The sequence below is a fragment of the Festucalex cinctus genome, chromosome 2, assembly GCF_051991245.1.
Source record: "Festucalex cinctus isolate MCC-2025b chromosome 2, RoL_Fcin_1.0, whole genome shotgun sequence".
Classification (NCBI taxonomy): domain Eukaryota; kingdom Metazoa; phylum Chordata; class Actinopteri; order Syngnathiformes; family Syngnathidae; genus Festucalex; species Festucalex cinctus.
The window spans coordinates 31,844,068-31,867,178 of NC_135412.1; the positions used below are offsets into that span (position 1 = coordinate 31,844,068).

The following is a 23,111-nucleotide window of genomic DNA, read 5'->3' on the forward strand; positions in this document are numbered from 1 at the left end:
TATAGTTACCAAAATGAAGTAAATAAATACATTGAAACAATGTCTACAAAGTAAACATTATGTTGGAGGACAATTTTTAAGAATTCCCAGAAAATATTTATTGTTATTGTTTTTTTTTTTATCTATGTGTATCTATAATGAATCTGTAAATGCTGTTATATATCTAGAATTTTTAAAAATTACACCCCTCAGCAATGAAAATGAAGTAACAACAGCAGAAGCAAGGTTAGGGCAGTAAAAACTGTCAATTACATTTTAATAAACACTGAAACAACCGCTGAAGCATACACAGATTATGATTTATAACACACCAAAATCACATATGTACAATATGACGTTATTTACACACAGTGTCTCCTTCAAGGACAATTAACAAAAATACTTTGTTCTTTTCACCAGTCTGCATTTTTCTTTCTTTTTCTTACGGGAAAACAGAGAAGAAACTTAGTGCTATTTACAAAAGGACAACAACGCACACACATACAAGTTATATAATGCTGGTCACTGTAATATAGCATCAATGGCAATAATGACAATATTAAAGATTCAGCTTTTTTCTTTCCCCCTCCAAAGACCACTTGGACTTTTCGAGCAATGTGGAGCTGTACACTCAAGAAAAACACTTTTTCACACTGACTAAATCACAATGGAGGAAGAAAAACAAAAGAAAAAAAACAGCTGTTTCCTCACATCTTGATCAAAATTGTCCTCAAAGTCAAAGCATCATCCTTTTTTGTTTCATTATTCTGCAAGATGCTTAACATTTGTGCAAAAAAATGCATGTCTTCATCTAAATAAGTCATGTCGGGCCTTTGTCATAAATAAGCATGAAGAATATGATCTTAAAAAAAACAAACAAATGTGAATTTAATGTTGCTGAGTGTTGCATGAGCGTATTTCACTGCATTTGTTTTGCTTTAAGATGACAAACGTCACAGTTGTCAGGGGCCATCAAGAACTGAATGCTGCAGTCACTTTACGACACATTAATGGCTTAAAATGATGAATCATTGAACTACCCTGAGAACATGACAGCATGGACTATTACAAACAAACAATATGACAAAAACGACAAAAAAAAACTAAATCCATAAGCGCTTTGGGAACGGAGAACTGATTGTGTGCATAGAATAATTCTGAGACGATGTGTTGCGATGCTCATATTGACCAGGAGGTGGCGCCCAAGCCATACACTCTTCAATGTGTCTTCATAAAGATACCAGGTAAGAGATTCATTACAGAGAAATTACAAACAAGAAAAACATTTCAAGTCGTTGATTTTGAAAGAGAGAAGATATAAATATCCTTCTGTTCAGGAAAATGTGTTCAAGAATTGCAGCTGGAAACTATGAAGATATATTTGGGCCACACCGAAAGGAAAAAACAAGTACTAACTGTATACTTATATTGAAGTAGCAATAGTACTAGGAAAAAAATGGGGAAAATATGTGAAGTCTTTAGTTTTATTCTTTACAGACAAAAACACGTCATTATGAGACTGAAATTGTATTTTTACAGGCTATATTTATGTATATTTAAAAAATGAAATCACATTATTTCATGAATTTTTTTTCAGAGAATAAAGTGGTATCTTTTTTTTTTTTCCTGCACAACACTCATATTATGAGAAGAGTTGTCGGTTTTCAAGAATAAGTTGGATTTTGTAAAATAAATAAATAAATAAATACATAAATAAACAAATTAATTAATTAATAATCCATCCATCCATCTTCTTCCGCTTATCCGAGGTCGGGTCGCGGGGGCAGCAGCTTTAGGAGGGAAACCCAGACCTCCCGCTCCCCAGCCACTTCAACCAGCTCCTCCGGCGGGATTCCAAAGTCTCTCCAGCGCCTCCCGCCGGTGGGACATGCCCGGAACACCTCTCCAGATGCCCGACCCACCTCAGCTGGCTCCTCTCAATGCGGAGGAGCAGCGGCTCGACTCCGAGTCCCTCCCGGAAGACCGAGCTTCTCACCCTATCTCTGAGGGAGAGCCCGGACATCCTGCGGAGGAAACTCATTTCGGCCGCTTGTATCCGGGATCTCGTTCTTTCGGTCACGACCCAGAGCTCGTGACCTTAGGTGAGGGTTGGAACGTAGAATGACCGGTAAATCGAGAGCTTCGCCTTTTGGCTCAGCTCTTTCTTCACCACAACGGACCGATACAGAGTCCGCATCACTGCAGACGCTGCACCGATCCGCCTGTCGATCTCCCGCTTCATTCTGCCCTCACTCGTGAACAAGACCCCAAGATACTTAAACTCCTCCACTTGGGGCAGGATCTCATCTCCGACCCGAAGAGGACACGCCACCCTTTTCCGACTGAGGACCATGGTCTCGGATTTGGAGGTGCTGATCCTCGTCCCAACCGCTTCACAACCGCATGTCATGTTTTGGTTCTGTTTGGGGTGGGTTTTGCTTTGTTTTTGTTGAATTTCTAGTTTTGAGTTTGTCATGTTTATGTTCTGCTTTCCTTGTCTTCCCTAGTCTTGTTAAGCCTTGCCATGTCCACCTGTGTTTGCCTGCCCTTCCTCATGTTTCAACCAATCAGCACCCCCTTCCACTTGTGTCTTGCCCAGCTGTGTCTAATCATGCTCAATTAGTGTGTGTACTTAGTTATCGGTTTTCACTTCAGTTCTTGTCGGTTCATTGTTCTTGTTTCCACACGTCCATGCTGCCATTGTTAAGTCTTGGCTTGTATAGTTCTTTCCTTCTGTATTTTGTTATTCTTAGTCACCAAACTCTGTTTGCCACTTTAGTTTTGTTTGATTAAATTTACTCCTTTTGAACACCTCTGCCTCCCTGACTCGTCCACCTCCTGCACTTGGGTCCTCCACCACACTTCATAGCCTTGACACCGCATAATTAATAATATAATAATAATAATAATAATAATAATAATAGTAATAATATGTATATGTATGTAATAATAATATGTTTTAAATCCCAGAAGATACATATTTTTGGGTGGTGGTGTATAATATGGATGATTTTATGAACAAGATTACATTTTTTTTTTCTAGAATCTTTTTTTTTCTTTTTCTTTTTTTTCTTTTTTACAAAAAAAGGCAAAACAAAATGACAATAAAATTAGAATTTAATGAGGGAAGTCAATGTATTATTATTATTCTTATTATTCTTATTACAAAAATTTCTCCCTATATATGGAGCATCTGTCGGGGTTTTGTTGTTGGTGTTAGTTTCAGTGTGGCCCAAATACTCCTTGATAATGAACGGATGAAAACAATAGCAAACATTTCACAGATGATATTTTGACACCTTTAAGTCTTGCCACCCATGTTAACACAAGAGAGGGGTGACTCATGATTAGACAATTTGATCAGCGTCGCTTTACAACTTGGTCCACTTGTTAACTGATTGTCTCCAGTTCCGTCCCCCCGAAAAAAAATACTCCATTCTTTTGGATTGTCTTCAGTGTTTTTGATGGGCCAGTCTCGTACCTGCGTTGCCGTCATCACTGCTTGTCTCTGACCTCCTGTTCACACGATGGAGTCCCAGTCGAAGTCATCCTGGATGTCGTCAGTAGCCAGCATGCGTCTTACCTGGAAGTGTCCTGGAGGCAACATCTGCTGCTGCTGGCTCAGTTGGCTGTGATGGCCTGGACACGAGGCAGACGCAAAGACAAAATATATTTTAATTCACCAATTTTGGGGAAAATTACAACATTACAATATTTCACATCTTTTGATCATGGTAATGCTTGGTGGACCAGATTAAAGAATAGAATGGTTTGTACTTTTCGGATAATTTACAATCATAGTCACTATTGATTTGAATTGATTTGTTATCTTAACACTAGTATCAACATACACACACACACACACACACACACACACACACACACACACACCTGGTAAGAGTGTAATGGAGGAGTCAACCGTCATGGTGGGAGCCGTGCTGCTAATGGGAGGCATGTGGGGGTATCCAGGTGGGCCCATCAGAGATGGAATGTTCTGTCTGGAGTCCATGTACATGTTCCCTGTGGGCGTACGTACAATAAGGCCCAATGACTAACACATTAGCATTCGGGTTTGCACACAACACAGACTCACATTTATTGTGCATGCTGAAAGATTCCGCTGCCATAATTTCCCAGCAGTCAACTGTGAGTAATAGCCACAACTCCCTTGTGAATGTGTAACACGGTCACAATGGCACAGCAAGACGTGATTGTAATTCAACTCCACTGAGCATAGCAAAAAAACGAGCCTGACGTCCTGCCTTCACATCCAATTGTCACATGCGGAACAGCACCAATAGACAACTTCACTTGTATTTGTACCAACCTGTTCGAATGATTTGCCCGTGCTGATTGTGCTGGCTGGCCTTGGGGTGCATGGTGCCGTGCGGCTGAGCCGGGTGCTGCGGCGCCCTGGGCGCCACAGGGTGTGCGACCTGAGGTTGGGAGAGGGCGGTGCCCTGAGGGGGGATGACGCCCGTGGCCGTGAAGAACTGGTTGACGGACGAACACAGGTCGGCGATCTGAGAGGCATCCAGGGACCAGTTGTTGAGCTCGGCTTGACGCATGCTCTCCTTCAGGCCTGCCACAGATGCACAGAGAAGGCGAGAAGGAAAAATAAACCATTATTCAAGTCTTTAACTCATTCAATCTCAAAAATGTGTAAAATTGTTTTTTTAATACTTTGTCCAAAAAGGCAACACTTTGATGCAGCTTCTGACATGAAGAGGTGGCTTAAAGCAATGACAGTTATTTTAAAAAATGGCCAGTAGGTGGCAGCGGAGTACAAGAGATCAGCCAGGGCCATGTTGCAACAGGCTCTTTTTGTCAGTGATTTCACCAGGAATGTGTATATTTATTAAACTTAGCTATATTCTGACACTAATTGCTTTAAAACGGAAACAGATACAAATAAAGTGGTACCTCTACTTAGGAACGTCCCTTCATACGAAATTTTCAAGTTACGAAACTCCTCAACAGGAAAATATTGCCTATTGTTACGAAAGAAGTTTCAGGATACGAAAGGTAAAAATACAATATGGGCTGCTACTGCTTACCTTAGCATACCGCATGTATCTATATGTGTAAAATAAATAGATAATAGAGGTAAGTTTTTAATTCACGACGAGACGGGCCTTTTTTGGAAAAAAGATGCCTCGCCGTATCTGAAGTTTCCATGAAGTTTCGGAATTCGTTGGAAAGAATCACCCAGACAAAGTGTCCACCAGTTGGGCGATCGCTCACTATGATGATATATGATATCATATATATATATATATAAAAAAAAAAAGAAAAAAAAAGAAAAAAAAAAAAAGCAAACATCCTTGGATCCTTTCTTAACAAAACACCAGGTAAAAAACACTTCTGAGAGAGAACATGAACCAAAGAGGGCAAAAAACGATGAGGACAGATTTTAACTCATTTGCTCCCAATAACGTGTAAATAACGTTTTTTTTTTTTTTTTAATGTTCTAAGTGTCCCAAAGACGTATTTATACGTTTTTTGTTTTTGTTTTTTATGCTAGAGCATACAGAAGGCTTTGATGCAGCCTCTCAACTGCAAAGAACGGTTGCAGAAATGGTAGTTATTACACAAACGGCCAGCAGGTGGCAGCAGAGCAAAGGAGATCAACCAGGGCCATGTAGAAAAAAACCCTCAATTACTTACAATTTCGAATAGATTTGTGAAAACCGATGAAACTTAGCTCTCTTCTATTGCTAATTGCTGCAAAACGGAAACAGATAGAAACATACTTTTTTTTCCTGATGAAAGAAGAGACTTTAATCTTTCTTTTGATTGGTTCCATGCTTTTATAGCAATAGAACACAATATTCTGTGAGCCTTGCAAAATCAGTCAAAATCCAGTAAAACAACTGGGAGCGAACGGGACTGCTTCTGTGAAAATGGCTGGGAGTGAATGAGTTAAATAGGTAAATGACCATCATTTTTATTCTTTACTCTATTCTTATTCTTATTCTTCTTTTTTTTTATTTTATTTTTTTACATTATGGCAACTCTCATTTATTGTGCAATAATCTAATTGTAACATATTTGTTACATGTTTTGATGCATTTTTATGCTTTATAAAACATTTGTCTGAATTTTGGGCGGCTTGGAACGGATTAGGGCATTTACATAGAAAATGGGTCTCTACTTACAAAATTTTCTACTTAAGAACTTTCTTCCAGAACCAATTAATTTCGTAAGTAGAGATACCACTGAAAATGGCTGCGAGTAAATGAGTTGAGATGAAATATAAAAGTATTAACCCAAAGTCAGATGGGATAGGCTCCAGCATGCTCACAACCCCTGACAAGGACAAGTGGCAGAGATTAGAAACTCAATTGAGCAGCCACAAGGACAGCACAAATGGCTGTTGATTTGATGACATCTTTCGGAATGAATGGCATGTGGAAATAAAGTGGATTAAAGCATAACCTTATTATACTACAAACCCCAAACATGTTGATCACTCACTGATTTCTCATTTAAATTGATGGAGCGGCTCATATTCTCCCAACACTGAGATTTTATTTGTCCACTACGCACACGCTTATTGTAAAGTGCTCATGCTTGGTCCCATCGGAGCGTCCCGCTCTTCAAGGGTTATATACAGGCTTGCCGGATGGCGTGACGGGAGTGTGAGTGGGGTCAAGCGCAGCAGGAAAGAGAGATGATGGTGTTATGGGACCAGCTGTCATCATCCAGTCGTGCGTGGATGTTGCCGGCTTTGTGCACTGACCAGGGTAAGAGGCTGTTACTGAGACGGCCTTAATTAGATTATTTACATCGCACAACTGAGAGAGCGAAAGAGAGGTGGAATTGGTGTGCGGGTGTGAAGGCGTGTGCGTGTGTATGTCTAGGTGTGTGTGGACAGGAGGTAGCAACCACTCAGATACAGGCTAATAACCTTTATTAGGCCAGCACCATTACATTGTTATAATATTGCGCCTCAAGGGCCAGGCTATATGGAAACTCCATCATAGTAAAATCACAATAGCGAATGAGATTCATAAAAAGTGAACCAATTCTAAATGCGGATGCAGTAAATGATCAGTTAGTTTGAATCATCCAAAGTAGTAGTGCTATTTGAAGTTGAACCAAAAATGTCAGGGGCACTATTCATCATAACTCACCAAAAACTTGAGCAAATCCTGTCAGAGATCACCTCAGTGAGCATCGAGTGCATCTACAAAGTACTCACATCACTTCACTTTTTCTACATTTCATACATATTAATAATTAGGTACATGTGATTTCTTTTTTTTGTAACTATTTGTAACAAATTCACAATTTTTTTAAAACTTTTTTCACATTGTCATGATGGGGTTTAGCACGTCCGCATCCCAGTACTGAGGACTCGGGTTCGAGTCCAGGCTCGGACCTTCCTGGGTGGAGTTTGCATGTTCTCCCAGTGTCTGCGTGGGTCTTCTCTGGGCACTCCGGCCTCCTCCCACATTCCAAAGACATGCATGGCAGGTTAATTGGGTGCTCCGAATTGTCCCTAGGTGTGCTTGTGAGTGTGGATGGTTGTTTGTCTCCGTGTGCCCTGCGATTGGCTGGCAACCAGTTCAGGGTGTCCCCCGCCTACAGCCCATAGCCAGCTGAGATAGGCTCCAGCACCCCCCGCGATCCTTGTGAGGAATAAGCGGTTCAGAAAATGGATGGATAGATGGATGATGGTTTTTGTGCGTAGAGCTCTGAGGGGCTAAAAATCATTTATTCCATTTTGTAATGAGGCTGAATGTAAAATAGTAAAATGTGGAAACATGTGAAGCACTGTGAATAATTTCTGGATGCACTGTATACAGTGAAGGAAGCTGAAGGAGATTTGAATGCCCCCACCTAAATTTGAAACCCAGCAACCCCCACCCCCCACAAACGTCAAAATTTCCCCAAAATTCACAAATAGTATACTTCTCTCACTCATATTTTTTTAAAACAATTGCCTATATTAGTAGTTTAAGCTCTAAATCCTTTTTTAAAGCTACTCCCAACTAAGATGCCAAAACATGATAATATTTCACAACATTAAGTGTAAAGTAAATGGCTTCCAGCTAAGCATGTAGTACATAAGTAGTCCAACAATTCTCAAGCTATACTGTACATACGGTGGCCATTAGGTGTCAGTATTGCTTAAGAAACACCTCTCTGCTTCCTCTGGTACTTAAATCACTTCCAATAGTGATTTTTTTTTCACTGATTGAGCCATAATTCACATTATTTACATAGAAGATATAAAGTGAAGTGACATCAGTTTCAGTGTTTTTTTGTTGTTGTTGTGTGTCCTTGTACTTGCTTTTCAGCACCTGTGGATGGCCATATTCCCAGATTTTAAAAAACAAACAAACAAACAAACAAACAAACAAACACAAACAAACATTTTTTATCCACCCATGGCGTTCAAGGCGAACATATATCGAAAGTTTTTTGAAGATCTAACTTGAAAAACATTTCTTAAAAAATATCTCTGACTGAAGGACTGCATTCTCCAAGCAGACCAAGAGAAGCTTATCCATGCTTTTATTTCCAGCAGACTCGATTACTGTAATGTTTTTCTGACTGGACTCTCTCAAAAGAACATCAGACAATTGCAGCTCATTCAGAATGCTGCAGCTCGAGTTCTGACCAAAACAAAGAGATCAGAACGTATGACTCCAGCCCTTAAAGATTCACACTGGCTCCCAGTCAGCTGTAGAATATCCATCCATCCATCCATCCATCCATCTTCTTCCACTTATCCGAGGTCGGGTCGCAGGGGCAGCAGCTTTAGGAGGGAAACCCAGACTTCCCTCTCCCCAGCCACTTCAACCAGCTCCTCCGGCGGGATCCCAAGGCGTTCCAAGGCCAGCCAAGAGACAGTCTCTCCAGCGTGTCCTGGGTCGTCCACGGGGCCTCCCGCCGGTGGGACATGCCCGGAACACCTCCACAGGGAGGCGTCCAGGAGGCATCCGAACCAGATGCCCGAGCCACCTCAGCTGGCTCCTCTCTTTGCTTTTTTCACATACCTTTGATTAAGGTATTTTATACATTTCTCATGTTTCATTCATCGTTTTTTTTTATTACTTTACGTATTTATTTATTTATTTATTTTTATTTTTTTACAACTTCCTTATGCTAAATATTTTTAAAATGTGCTGCCTATCTTTTAACATTGTCAATGTTTGTTCTTTTAGTACATTTTGTAACCTACTTTCGTTTTCTCTTCTTTGTTTCTGAATGCTGTTAACTGTGTTTGTTGATGCTTTTTAGTGTTGTCTTTAAAGCATATGGAGTTGTCTTTTATATGACAGACATGTGCTATACAATAAAACTTGCCTTGCCTTTTTTTAGGGCTGATTTTTTATGTATTTATTTATTTTTCTCCCCAATCTATTTCAATTGCCGTCAATTATACAAAGATTTTTGCTATTCACAGACCCTATTCCCCGATTTTCGACCAACAATTTATGAAGTGACTAAGGAAAAAATATGAACAATTCTGATGATGAAATCTGAAGAAAGGCACATAGTTTTGCTGGTATGCTATTACCATATTGAATATTCTTATACTGTATATTCTAATCCTGTCAGTGTGAACGTGTTTACCTTGAAATGGAGAGAGGTCTACATCAGCCCAATTGTAGCTGGTTGCGATGCGGCAGCTTTCCTTCAGCCAGTCCAGATTTGGGTACCAATCTGAAGTCATGCCTGGAAGAAAGGCCAAGGTAAAGACGTGTGAATAATATGATCAACATATTTGCGGTTCAGCACCTGGGGATTCACCTCTTCGTTGACACCCCCCTGCCCCCATTTTTTTCAATATATTTTCAATTACAAAAAATATTTTATGTATATTTGTTTTTTTCTCCCATTTTCCCCACTTTGTAGAAACATTGTATATATGTTTATTATCGCTATCTTTTTGCGGTCCTGTTCTGACATCAGTTCCAGAGTAAACCACAAGGAGGCGCAGCTCCACACAGACATATTCCAGTCACAGCTCTGTGCCTTTGTGCAAAATGAAAAGGTGAAGCTGCTTCCCACCACCACAAACAGAACAATAGATGCTCAGGCCTCAGAGCAAAGACGGGCGGATAGCTCACATTCATCCTCAGCTTAGAGGAGAAAACTGCAAACTGAGATTTATATATAATGTGGCAATAGTTGCCAATGTGCCCGTCAAAAGGCTTTCTTGAAAACACACATGCATGCAGACACACACGCACAGAATGAGGTGATGCAGAAGAGCAGGAATATTATGAGAAGGAACCGTGTTGGTGAAAGCCTCACACGTATGTATCCCGGTTATATGAACCTCTGTGAGACGTGACAGAGGGAGGAGAGCAATCTAAAAGCAATGAACGCGTTCAGAAAGACACACTGAGAGATAACACGAACCCCACCGTGGCATTGGAATAAGGGTAGAATTACTGCTTGGCACTGAGTGGCATCAATATTTATTAAATATGAAACAGTCAATAACGTGCACTGCCAGGCAGTGTTGCTTTTACAAGGATCAGTAAAAAGATATGGAGAGAAACAAGCTCCACAGAGCGGTTCCAGTTTATTTTTATTTTCGCTGTGAAAGATGTGAAACTGACTTCGGAAACAATAGTGGGAAAAAAGTGATGTGCAGAGTTGCATTTTACCCAGCCAGGTTGGACGACAGTTGACATGCATGTCAGCCTCTCTAAATAGACTTGTTTGTATTCCTTATTATAAATTATACTATTCGAGTACAGTTTTTTCATGAGCATTAAATATATACTCATACAGAGTACATGGAGAGGAGCTGAATTTTATTCAAGGTGAGAAAATGAAAAGGCACTGGTGAAGAAAAATGTATAATACTACAACATCCACAACTGAGCACAGCAACTGCACTAAGCTAATATCATCATGTTTGTTTACGTGTCTACTTTCCGGCTGGCGACCCTCAAATGTAACAATAAAGCAGTGATGACAGACAGACAGACAGACATACAACTAGACCTTGTCGGCCTCACCTGTCGTGGGGCAGCTCTGTCCACTGTGACTGTGGTGGGAGAGAGATGGGTGCTGGCCATGGGTGGACAGATGATGCTGAGGGTGGTGGGCGTGGTGATGGTTGTGTTGATGATGGTGGTTGCCACTCCCGCCGCTGCCGCTGCCATTCCCTGCACCAGGTGAGTGTTGATAAGAGCAGGCCGTCCGAGTCGAATGGTTCGAGTCCCCGGGCATAACCATCAAAGCTGTCAGGAACACCAAACAACATATTCAGGTTTGACATCACCAACAAAGACATGAAAAATACTGTGTCCTAATCATGATGAATTATAAATTGACACCTAAATAGAGTTTCGATTGAGACGTTCACCCACGTTCTAAAGACAATCCTATAGCTACTTTGAGGCAAATTAAAACAGGGCTGGAAATAACTGTCAAAATATGTTGACTGAACTGCAATGACCGCATGTGTGTTTCCGCTGCGCAATACGGGCTTGACCTGTTCTTCAAAATGGTTCTGTGAGAAACACAGATAACAGCAATGCATTGTATGCATCAGTCGGAAGCAGACAACAACGGATGAGAACGAGGTTCTCCAGTACTCTCAGCACAGCTAGAAGATGAATTTTGCAATTTGGTTTGGATCCAAATTGGACGGAGGTACGTGCTCTCCTTTGGACCATTAAAGGTTATTTGTTAGACTGAATTCTTTCTTTCTTCCCTTTAATTTCTCTGTGTATATTGCACAAATATGTGCACAAAAGGTAAACTACGTCAAGCTAAGCCAACCTTTTAAACAATAGTATCATATTTAATCTGCTATTTCTTATACTGTGTAGCCAAGAGTGTTCAATTTTACTTGTGATGTCTCCTAAGGAGGTTCTCATCAATTTTTTAAGTGGACGAGTACCGATACCAGGCCTTATTTCAAGGTATCGGTACCCGCAACGGCAACCGATACCGCTTGTGGTGGTTTTACGATCACAAACTAGAAATTAAAAATTGCCATTCATGTCACACTTTTTTAAGGGAAGATGCTATACTGGCATATGTAGGTCTTTCTTTAAAATTATCTGTCGTTGCTTTTTTGGGGGGAGGGGGATTTTATGTATCAAAATTGATACTATTGGTGACTACACAAGAGTTGAGTGCAAATCTGAAAAAAAAAAGGTGTATTGAACAATCCCTACTTATAAGTAGTGTTGTTCCAATACAGATACTGGCATCGACAGAGGCGCCGATACTACATTAAAACAGGGGTATCGGTATCAGTGACTACTCACAAGTAACATGCCGATAACATTAATTCCAAAGCTAATAGAGGATTTTGGATACAGCATCTTGTGTCTTGCTCGTGCACGATATTCACTGATATGTGACATGTTCACTGCATGCCGATCTAAGATATACTATTGGCCCTTGAATACTCTGAACCAATGGCAGGACAGCTTTTTCATGTTGAGGAAAAAAAACCTTAGGTATCGGTATGGTATCGGTATCGGCCGATACTGCGAAGCTGGGTATTGGAATCGGTATCGGGGGCCAAAAAACGATATTGGAACAACACTACTTATAAGTGTATAATATTTTCCAAATTAGGTATGTTTTTGTTTATTATCCTAAATTAAAGTAAATATTTTGTTTATATATTTATTGAACAAAAGTTCTTTTTTCCCCAAAATTACACTACAATTACACAAAATACAAGGGTCCCAGTCATTATGGACAACAATTTTCAAAACAAAAAACAAATAGGTTATATAAAAAAAAAAATTGCATTGCATGCAAATTATGTTACTGCAGATGGCATGGTTCTTCTTTTTATACCATGGCTTGACATGGTCTGGACTTCGTAATTGTGGTACCTTCAGTCCTCCTAAAGGTGCCAACCAACTCACTTGGCATTATTCCAGCCCAAAACATCACTCTGCCACCTCTTTACTGTTGTCGCAGCCTTGCGTGAAGTACTTTTCCTTGATGTAGGCTCATATGGAAAACTAATCAGCAAACTTGCCTAAGATTGATATCAGTGATCAAAACAGATTTAGATTCCAGAGAAACAAGGTAGAAAATAACCCCATAAAAAAGAAAAACTCAAAAGTTTATCTTACTTAAATCCTTACTGCAAAATTAATTAATTTACATTTTTGTTTTTAAGCAAAAAAGTATGTATGGTATGAAGGGTCAGAAGCTGACTTTTTCAGATTGTGACATACCTTGTTATATTAGCATAAATGTAAACTGTAAAATAAATACATAGCTTCTCCCTTAGCACGTATAGCAGTGACGTCCAAACTACGGCCCGGGGGCCATTTGCGGCCCGCCGTGCATTTTTCAGCGGCCCGCGACATAAGCTAAAAATGGCATTTGACTCAGTTCAAATAAAATAAACATAACAAAAATATAATATAATATAATACTAATACTGAAACTAGCAAACTAAACTAGAATTAAGCATTTTTTAACGAGCTAAACTAATAAAAACTAACAGAACCACCCTGAAAACTAATAAAAACTAACTCAAATGAAAAATTCCAAAACTATAATAACCCTACTGCCATATTACAAATAAATTGGTTTATATACCGTAATGTTTTTCTAAATATGCAAAAGCACAAATAAATTATTGGTGCAATTTTTAGGACTAAACACAATTTCTCTTCATAAGATGATGTGGCCCTTGTGTCCTTTCTGATTTTCTGTATGTGGCCCTCAAATGAAAAAGTTTGGACACCCTTGACGTATAGGCTCCGATAAAACCGCTCGTGGAATGTCTCGCACACATTTCATGATGTCTTGTGTGATTCTGCCCCAAATATGATCAAATCTTTGTCGACGTGGCTCACTTGACACATGAACATCAGCTTGCTGACCTGTTGGCGACTGGCGTCCTCGCCCATCGCAGTGCTGACGACAGTTTGTCTGAACTGCACGCCTCAGACCTCGTCAAAGATCACTGAAGTGAAACAAGAGGACGGCGGCTCCTTTTTCAGTTCATGAGGAGTGTGACGAGTCCTCGAGTGGGAACGTGAGAGTCGTTTCGCTTTACCTGCCTATAAAAGTGTTTTTGTTTTATTCACTCTTTTATCCCCTTTGCTCTCTGCCAACTTGCTCGTCGTTTCAATGTCCTTTCATCCATTTTTTTTTTTTTTTTACTACCAAACTTTTTGTGGTGTATATTCTGACTGCTCCGTTTTATGTCTTCATCTTACGGCTTTCAAGATTAAATAAATACCTTTTTTAATTTAACAGTGGATTTGATAGATGCAATTACTGTCTTTGATGATACATTGGATTTATAGTCGACAGTCACTGCTTTCCTCGAGCTATTTTGTCCACATTTGGATTAGTTATTTGAAATTTCATATTTTTATGTCCTTAGATGTGGAAGAATTCCATTGCATCTTTCCTGTATGTGCATTTCAAACCACAAATGGGAGGAAACCTCTTCGTGAGTCCAGCAGAGCACATTACGCTCCTTGCAACAAGAGGATTCATGCCTCTGGAGAAATGTAGAGAGCGGAAGGGGAGGTTGATCAGAGGGTGGTGGGATGCAGGGAAGGCCCAAGTGGGAGGAGGCCGAGTGACCTGAAAGCTTCAGGAAGCAATTAGCGAGATGCTTCACAAACTTTAGAAGCTATCTAATTAGCTTCTATCAAAGCTGCAGATGTGTTTGTCTTTTTCTCGCCTTCCGATGAATTCTTCGCTCTTAATTGCCTTTGTTCGTTTGACTGAGCGGGCCGTAAAATGCAGATATGCGGAACAGCAGATTGTTTGTTTATTAAAATACAATAGAGGCAGGGGCAGTGTGTGCTGGGAGGTTAATGCAGCAACACTTCCCGTGCTGTGAAAGCAATATTAAAGTTGCACATCAATTTCAAGAGCTTAAGCTTGACAGTTAATTATGTGCAGGGAGCCTGACATGCAGCGTTTTTGCCCCCTTCTTCGCCTTCTTCTTCTGTGAACGAGTTGAAGTGCAGACGTCCAACAGGCAAACACAAGCAGATAAAATGTAAACCGGCGGACAAGACGAGCGTTGACACCCACCTTGCTGCGAGAACGGCTGCTCAAAGACGCACTTGTACAGGCTTCGGAAGGAGGCGCTGAGGTCCTCGAAGTCCGAGAAGCAGACGTGCTTGTCCCGTGACTCCGGCACGGGCAGAGCGTACTGGGGTTGTGGAGGAGGAGGGGGAGGCCGCGTGGGCTGGGTAGCCTGCTGAAGACTCAAGGACTGGGACGAAGGCTCAGAGTGACTACTGACCTGTGGGAGGTACAGGAAGAAATGACGTATTACTGTTAGTTAATAGGTGGAGAGATTTTTGTAAAATTACAGTAAATCACCACTAATGGGGGATCGCCCTGCCACAAACAGCAACAATGAGAGTAACTGAGCCCTGCTAAAAATGATTGTCATAATTGCCTATCTTTATTTATTTGATCGCCAAACACTTAAATGACTACACAGTAAATTCTGTAGTGTATATTTTACTCTATTTAGAGAGGGACCAAATAGACTCAGGTATAGAGTAGGCTAAGATTTACACTAGGAAGAGAGTAAAATAAAAAATTAAAAGAAAAAAAACATAAAATTCACGGGTCAAGGGTTGAAGAACAAACTCACGACCTTCAGCTTAGGAGACTGCCACACTACCACCCAAGCTATGCCCCCCCTACTGTTTGCTTTTCTCCAAGGGACCAATGACATCGATTTTGGTCTCTTGGAGGAAGCTTCCATAGAATCAGCTGTAGCTGGTACAAGCGATATACTAACAGAAAGCAGGAGCTACCTAGCTCAGGGAGTAGATCGGCTGTCTCCCAAGCTGAAGGTCGTGAGTTCATTCCTTCACCCTTGAGTCACTTTTATTTATTTGTTTTTTTTTAATGCTGTCAAAAAATTAACATTTTTAATCAGATTAATCACACTTTTTAATTTGATCAATCACGATTACTCAGCTAAATTACTTGCGTATTCACTAGGGGTGTTTAAAAAATCGATTTGCCAATATATCACGATATTACATCGCACAATTCTCGAATCGATTCAATAGGCGGCCGAATCGATTTTTAAACATCCATTTTTGATGGAAAAATATTCAACAAAACGTCTTACTTAGGGTTAGGATTCACACTAAGCATGGAAGATTGTTACATTAATGGAACATTAAGCCGTAATATTTTATTTCAATGCTGTTCAAACATGAAACAGATTACAACCTGTATAAGACTGACGTTTCAGATAAATAAATATTTTCATACAAATCTTACACTGTACAAGTTTACTGATTAGTATTTTCTAAATTTGAATGTAAAAAAATATCGCAAAAATCGACTCGGAAATTTGTATCGGGATTAATCGGTATCGAATCGAATCGTGACCTATGAATCGTGATACGAATCGAATCGTCAGGTACTAGGCAATTCACACCCCGAGTATTCACGTAATTGTAAAATAAATACAAAATACCGTAATATTTAGACATTAACGCATTTTATTATCTGAATGTCATTTGCAAACATTGATTAAATGCATGTATACAAATGCATGCATGCATGCATGCGTGTATTGCTCAAAACGTAAGAGCGTCATATCAATGGGTGCAATTCAGCAATTATTAATTAATTAAACGTAAATTACTTTTGTTTTATCTAAAGTCCCGTCAGGGTGTTTTTTTATAAAGCGAAATTTACCACCGAGCATACCAACTGGAGTCACCCGCTCATTTTGGAACAACAGGCGTAGGAAATGCCGTGCATTGACCTTATCACTGACCTGCGCAGCCTTCAATGTAACCATCCGCGGTTACGTTCAAGGCTCAAGTACGGTAAAAAAAATAAATAAATAGTGTGATTATGCGACATTTTTCTGTGATTAATTAATCTATTAATGCTTTAACTTTGACAGCCCTAATTTTTTCCAATTCTTTATTTTACTCTCTACCAAGTGTAAATATTACTCTAAAACTATTTGTGGTATGCTAGTATGCTCGTTACTACTGATGAGCCTCATGTGAAGGTGCTTTGTTTGATTTGAATAACTGAACAACTGAATACAGTTGTTTATGTAAAATGGGGTCCTGGCTGTGTGCATGCTACATGCACGGTGTTTATACTTGCTGATTATTCTTTGTGTCATTACAGACCACGGTAAATAATTCACAATCTAAATGGAAAACCAGTCTTTATTTGAAGTGCTTTGCCGCCGTCTTACGGCATCCACAGGAAATGACCAGCTCTTTTTGTGGGGTGTCAATTATTCACAGATTTTCACTATCCAAGGACGAGCCTGGTCCCTATCCCCTGTGAGAGCTGTATTTCAGTGGTGACTGACAAAAAAAAGGCCATTTGTTCTTCAATCGAATGCAGACTGTCTTTCTGCTGACTTACTCCCCTCATCCAAGCTGTCATCTTCCTCAACATCAACCCTTCGACAAAAGCACTTTGCTTTTATCCCTTTTCAATTTGAAACCCACTTATCGTGACGCATCCTGCTCGCATTCCACCTCCAGCCAATAATAGCGGACTTTCCTTCAAGCACATCGTTGCCTGCACGCTCTCTGCCATCAGTAATCACAGTCAGCCAGAAGGGGATCACCTACGACAGGTAATGAGGCCCAACTAACCCCTGAGCCCGTCCGGCCAGACCACAGATGAGGTGTGAAATGATGGCGTTGGACGGCAACAGGGTGGCGGGGTTGTGGAAAACAAAATATGGCCTTGTGGAATGAGAGGTTAATGCCATAGATGAGATTGCACTGACCTTTACTCCATGCAGGGGGGAGGTGAGCGGGGATAGATGGTAAAAAAAAAAGTGAGTGACTGTTACAAGGCAAATGCGGTGAACAGATATTCTTCTTGAGTGCTACATCTACTTTGCGATAAAAGTGTTTTTGGACTTAAAGTTAATGTTATTTATTTAGAAGGGGCAGCCACCACAAAAATATAGTACTGTAATATCATGCCAGCACAGCATCATGAGTGAGAAATGATGCATGCGTTGACTCTTTCCATGCATCTAAATGTGAATGCTTGAACTGAATCAACAGGAAATACAGTGAAAATGCTATTTTGCGGTAATCCTGTAACAAAGAATAATGTCCTACCGGTGTGTAGCTGTGCATACTGCTGCCACTGCTCACAGTAGAATTCATGTTGTTCAGGTTGATGGATGTCATGCTCTTCTCAGACAGACTGTTGCTCAGGCTGCTGGGACTCTCGCAGTCGTCTGCTTCTGGGCTGTACAGTGCTACCTGCACGCACATGCACACAAACAGACACACAAATATTATTTTATTTAAACAGACAATCAATGACCTCCAGTGTAAAAACTGTCAAATATATCATGCAAGTGACTCGAAGTTGCAACTCCTGACATGGAAAAGCCGAAAGCTTCTTTTTCTGATAATAATCATCCTTATTCTCCAATTCTAAAGTCTTGATAAAGTTTGGCTACTGGTCTATAAATCACTGAGTACATTAAAAAAAAGTTGATGGAATATAAACCCAGTAGGGCTCTGAGGTCTGAATACTCAGCTCAATTAGTGCAAGTAAGCCCTGGATGCGCTGAGTGGTTAGTTAGCACATCCGCCTCCCAGTACTGAGGATGCAAGATCGGGTCCGGGCTCTAACTTTCCTGGGTGGAGTTTGCATGTTCCCCCCATGCCTGCGTGGGTCTTCTCCGGGTACTCCGGTCTCCTCCCACATTCCAAAGACATGCATGGCAGGTTGATTGGGCGCTCTGAATTGTCCCTAGGTGTGCTTGTGTGTGTGGATGGTTGTTCATCTCTGTGTGCCCTGCGATTGGCTGGCAACCAGTTAAGTACCCCGCCTACTGCCCGAAGCCGGCTGGGATAGACTCCAGCACCCGCCGCCCTTGTGAGGAGCAAGCGGTTTAGGAAATGGATGGATGGAAGCCCTGGATGCAGAGTGCAGTTCGGGGCGTGGCTCATTGTCATCATTTGACTCCACCCACATGGATTCTCAACCTCAAAGCGCCTTCTTCTTTCTTTCTTTCTTTCTTTCTTTCTTTCTTTCTTTCTTTCTTTCTTTCTTTCTTTCTTTCTTGTTAAATTATTTCCCTGGAGGCTGTGTGCCATCTTATGACATCACACTTACACTATTGTTTGAAAACTTTATTAAACAACGACAATTAAAAACTTTATGAAACCTAAATACTAACCTCAACCGTCCAGGTAAACTCTCTAGCTGGGGACATGTAGTACTGCACTTCCTCTTCCGTCAAACCGTTTAGTTAGCTCCGCCTCGACTTACAGAGTTGAGTGTTTGTAATTTTCGATGCTCCATAATGTTTTTAAAAAAAATAACTTCATGTCATGAGACGGTGCCTCATTCAATCTGCGATTTTGTATTTATTTAATTTTGTAATTGTTCAAACCATTTTGTGAAATCCGTGTGCGTGGCACCATGCCTCGTACTGCGGCTCTGCATTACTACGGCTCTGCATTCAGGGCTACTCGATTAGTGTAGCCCAGAGTTGAAAACAAACATGGTGAAGGAGCATTTAGCTGTGATGCTGCACACAAAAGGAAGGAATGAATGAATGAATGAATGATTTTAAGTCCTGCTTTCTTGCATTTTTCATTCTTTTAATAATTTTACTACGTAAACTTTTATGTCTGTACTTTGTCAAATGGCTTTTAAATGTACTTTTAATGAAATGCACGAAATAAAGCTGCCTTGCCCTGACTTGTCTTGCGGCGCAGAATATCTTTTTCTATTGTAATTTTATTGTGTCTATTGCATTCTAACATGTTTAACCACAGTTACCTCTACAGTTTCTGTTTTATCTGGTGGGGACCGATTGGAAAGCTTTTAAAAAGCAATGCCTCAGGATTGCATTGAATCCCAAATCTTGTTTGGTTGCGTTGTCAGAGTTGTGTAACACAGCGTCAGCAGAGCCTTCGGGCTACATTTAATTGTTCAGACAAATGAGAGACAAAGCCTCTGAGTGAGACAACAAGTACATCAAAGTCTCTTGCAGTGCGCCACTCAGTCAAGTATTTTGAAGTATGGGCCTTGTCACAACAGGAATGTACAGTCAAGTGATTTATGAGGGCATTTTCAGGTTTGCATATAAACAGAATGCCATCAATCTGTTCACTGTCTATTTTGCTGATGATTTTCAAGGTCATGGAATGGGCTGGAGACTATACAGCTGACTTATGGCGTGAGTTGGGGTACACCCAAGACTGTGCTAAGGGCTACTGTGCAGGAGTCAGTGACTGATATTTATTTGCTGCAACTGTGGTAAGAGATTTGTCTTTCGATGTGCTTAGATGCAAATGCCACTTGACGAATGTGTGACACATTCGTGGCCACCTGTCTGTCAGGATGAAGGAGAGGACCAGTGACGTGGGCATCATCCTTCCAATCACTGGATCACTGTCACGGCAAAGTGCGTCAGCGTCTACGACAAGCTGTCCTTGAAGATCATTGTGAATTGGCAGCTGTGTGACATACTGAACTGCGCAAGGGAAGCAATAATCTCTTAATGCTTACATCTTTGTCTGGTTCTCACCATGAGCTTTTTATTGTCAGGTTTCATCACCGACTTGGCCGTGTATGAACTAAACTGGAGAAAGTTCATTCAGTTAGGCCACTCAATTCCATGATGTGTAACCATTTGGATTCGGTCGCAACTCAAGTCAATCACATAATGATAATTGGAGGTGTAAAAGAATTGAAGATTCAGTTTTCCAAAGTAGTCATCAAGCCATAAATCTTATTATTTGCACTTGGTGCATTACATTAATTAAGAAGTGCACCACTTTTTTGTCAGACACCAGCAAGTAAGTAGTCGCTACACATCTGTCTCGGCGTGTATTAAATTTCCTTCCCTTCGTCCATTTCCTATACGTCCTATCCCATAGTGGGTCGTGGCAAGTTGACTTGACAACTTCCCTGGACTGGTTGCCAGTCAATTACAGGGAACAAATAAAGACAAGAAAACTTTTGGCATATCACCACCACTGCTGTTTACAAGCACGCCTTTTAACCTTTCCCAATGCGTGTTTTGATTAGGAGAATAGTTTTGTATCATAACATCGTGTCGAAACACTTGAGAAAAATAAAACTCAGATTTGAACCCTAAGAGTTGAGAAATTATGTGTTTCCTAAGTGAAAAAGTCTGGAAAGTGTCAAGGGTCAAGACCCGTGTGGATGAAGATGGAAAACGTCAAGACCCTCACAACAGGTCCAAACACACGACGTGTTGTGAAAGCTGCTGCTGCTACGGCACAAATTCTCTCTTTGATCGAGGTCAGGTGTCAGTTACCACACACCGTCACTGCATGCGTGTTTCTGCATGGGGGTGCGTATTCTTGAGTGTCCTCTGACCCTGACACACACGCGCACACGCACACACAACAGGGCCTCACCCAGGTCAGCTTCTCTGACTCTGTGTGTGCTTCATTGTATTAGGTAGAGGGCAAAAGTGAAAATCTATGAAACAGACCGGTTGTTGCTGCTCATAATCAAAGCAGTAAGACTTCGGCAGTTCCCTGATATTTTTCTCCAGTATGACCATTTGGATCATCACTTGTTGCCACAGTGGTGTGCACTTTTGAAAATGGTTGGCTTGTTTTTCACACATTTTAACCCTATAAAGCCAAACGTATCATAAATACAATACATTTTGAGCCCTCTGTTTTATGAGTATGATTTTGTTTTCCCCATTAAATCCCTGACGTATTTGATCTGACACATGCATTACATGGATAATCCATTAGTGGGCATTATCACCCAGCTGATGGCTTTTCCAGCGACCTTGCAAGGTCCCCAATTGAGAAGGGAGTAGGGATGGGTACCTTTCACATTTGAACCGATACTGTTCCGATACTCGGTACCTGGGATCGATACCGGTACTCAACGGTACCAATTTTCGTGACTTTTGTGTTCTTGTTTTCATTTTTTTTAATTTTTTTTATTGTATTTATTTATTTGGATGTAATAAATGTTCATCTTTATTTAACAGTATTTTTTCTAATCAATTTAACAATTACTTTTCAATATATAAAATTTGACAAATAAAATGTAAAACAAATGAGCCAGAGAGGAATAGTAAAAAAATAAATGTATAACATTTTACAATTACTTAAGTATAACTTGTACAGATAAATTATTACAAAAAAGTGTAAAGCAAAGTTCTATGGAATGAATAACACAAGAACGAAGTTAAACAGTAAATATATAAAATAATAATTGATGTTATCTTTGTTTTTTGTGCAGTTGTTTTTTCTAGAACACAAAGGCTGCCACACGCAGCGCAATGAGTTCGAAGTTCCAACCCACTTTGCACTCAATACAGTAAAAAAAATAACAGTTGGAAGGGAACATTACGTGAACAAAGAGAGTAATTGGGTTTAAATTAATCATTTGATTGCACCCGAGGTGGTCTGTAATGCTCGCTACATTTTGGCCACAAGCTTTCGCGATAGTAATTATGTAGTACTGTACATCCAAATTACAATGTCTATATACTAGAGATCGACCGATAATCGGTCGGGCCGATAATCGGGGCCGATATTTGACATATTGGTACATATCGGTATCGGTCTGTTTTATTAATCTGACGGCCGATATGAGCGATCCATTTAAAACTCCGTCTTTTCGCTTCGAATGCAGCCCAGAGCGTCTCTGTCTGTTATGGAGTCCAACTCCAGCAATGTAACGCCCATAGCAGCATTTGATTGGTTAGCCGTGCAAGAGCCAGAACCAATCAGTAAGTGTATGCCGTGTATCACAGTAGCCGGTCACACACGCACCCACGGACACAACGGGACAGACACATGCTTCGAAGGTAAGTTCAAAGAGAAGAGACTCCGCCGATCGTTTCACCATGATAAGCTAAACACATTGAATTATGTTGTGTATTAAATGCACTATATGAATGGAGCTGCATTGCCTTGCATTGAATCCCCGCTAGCTAACAGTGGTGTGTTCAGCTTAGCATGTAGGCTAACACCCAGTAGCTAATTCGCTACTTGAACTACTCGGGGAGGGAATCACACACATTTGCACTTAATTAAGTAAATAATGTTTGTTAGAAAGGTTCCAAATATTAACAGTTGTCATTATTATATTGTCTAGTTCCATGTTAAGAGTAGAGTAACGTCATTATATTTACCTCTCGTGACGCACACATTGCA

General features: G+C 40.4%; 1 protein-coding gene across 2 annotated transcripts in view; it reads right to left on the reverse strand.

The window, feature by feature from the left end:
* Window positions 1-226: 226 nt before the first annotated feature.
* LOC144014574 (forkhead box protein J3-like) overlaps window positions 227-23,111 on the reverse strand; it is an 82,897-nt gene continuing 60,012 nt past the window's right edge. For both annotated transcript variants that reach the window (XM_077514604.1, XM_077514605.1), the window contains exons 6-12: window positions 18,048-18,190; window positions 14,995-15,208; window positions 10,968-11,192; window positions 9,568-9,669; window positions 4,307-4,561; window positions 3,871-3,999; window positions 227-3,618 (exon numbers count right to left, since the gene is read on the reverse strand). In XM_077514604.1, coding sequence (XP_077370730.1) covers window positions 3,500-3,618; window positions 3,871-3,999; window positions 4,307-4,561; window positions 9,568-9,669; window positions 10,968-11,192; window positions 14,995-15,208; window positions 18,048-18,190 — 1,187 coding nt within the window. In that variant the 3' untranslated portion in view covers window positions 227-3,499. The remainder of the gene's footprint in view (window positions 3,619-3,870; window positions 4,000-4,306; window positions 4,562-9,567; window positions 9,670-10,967; window positions 11,193-14,994; window positions 15,209-18,047; window positions 18,191-23,111) is intronic.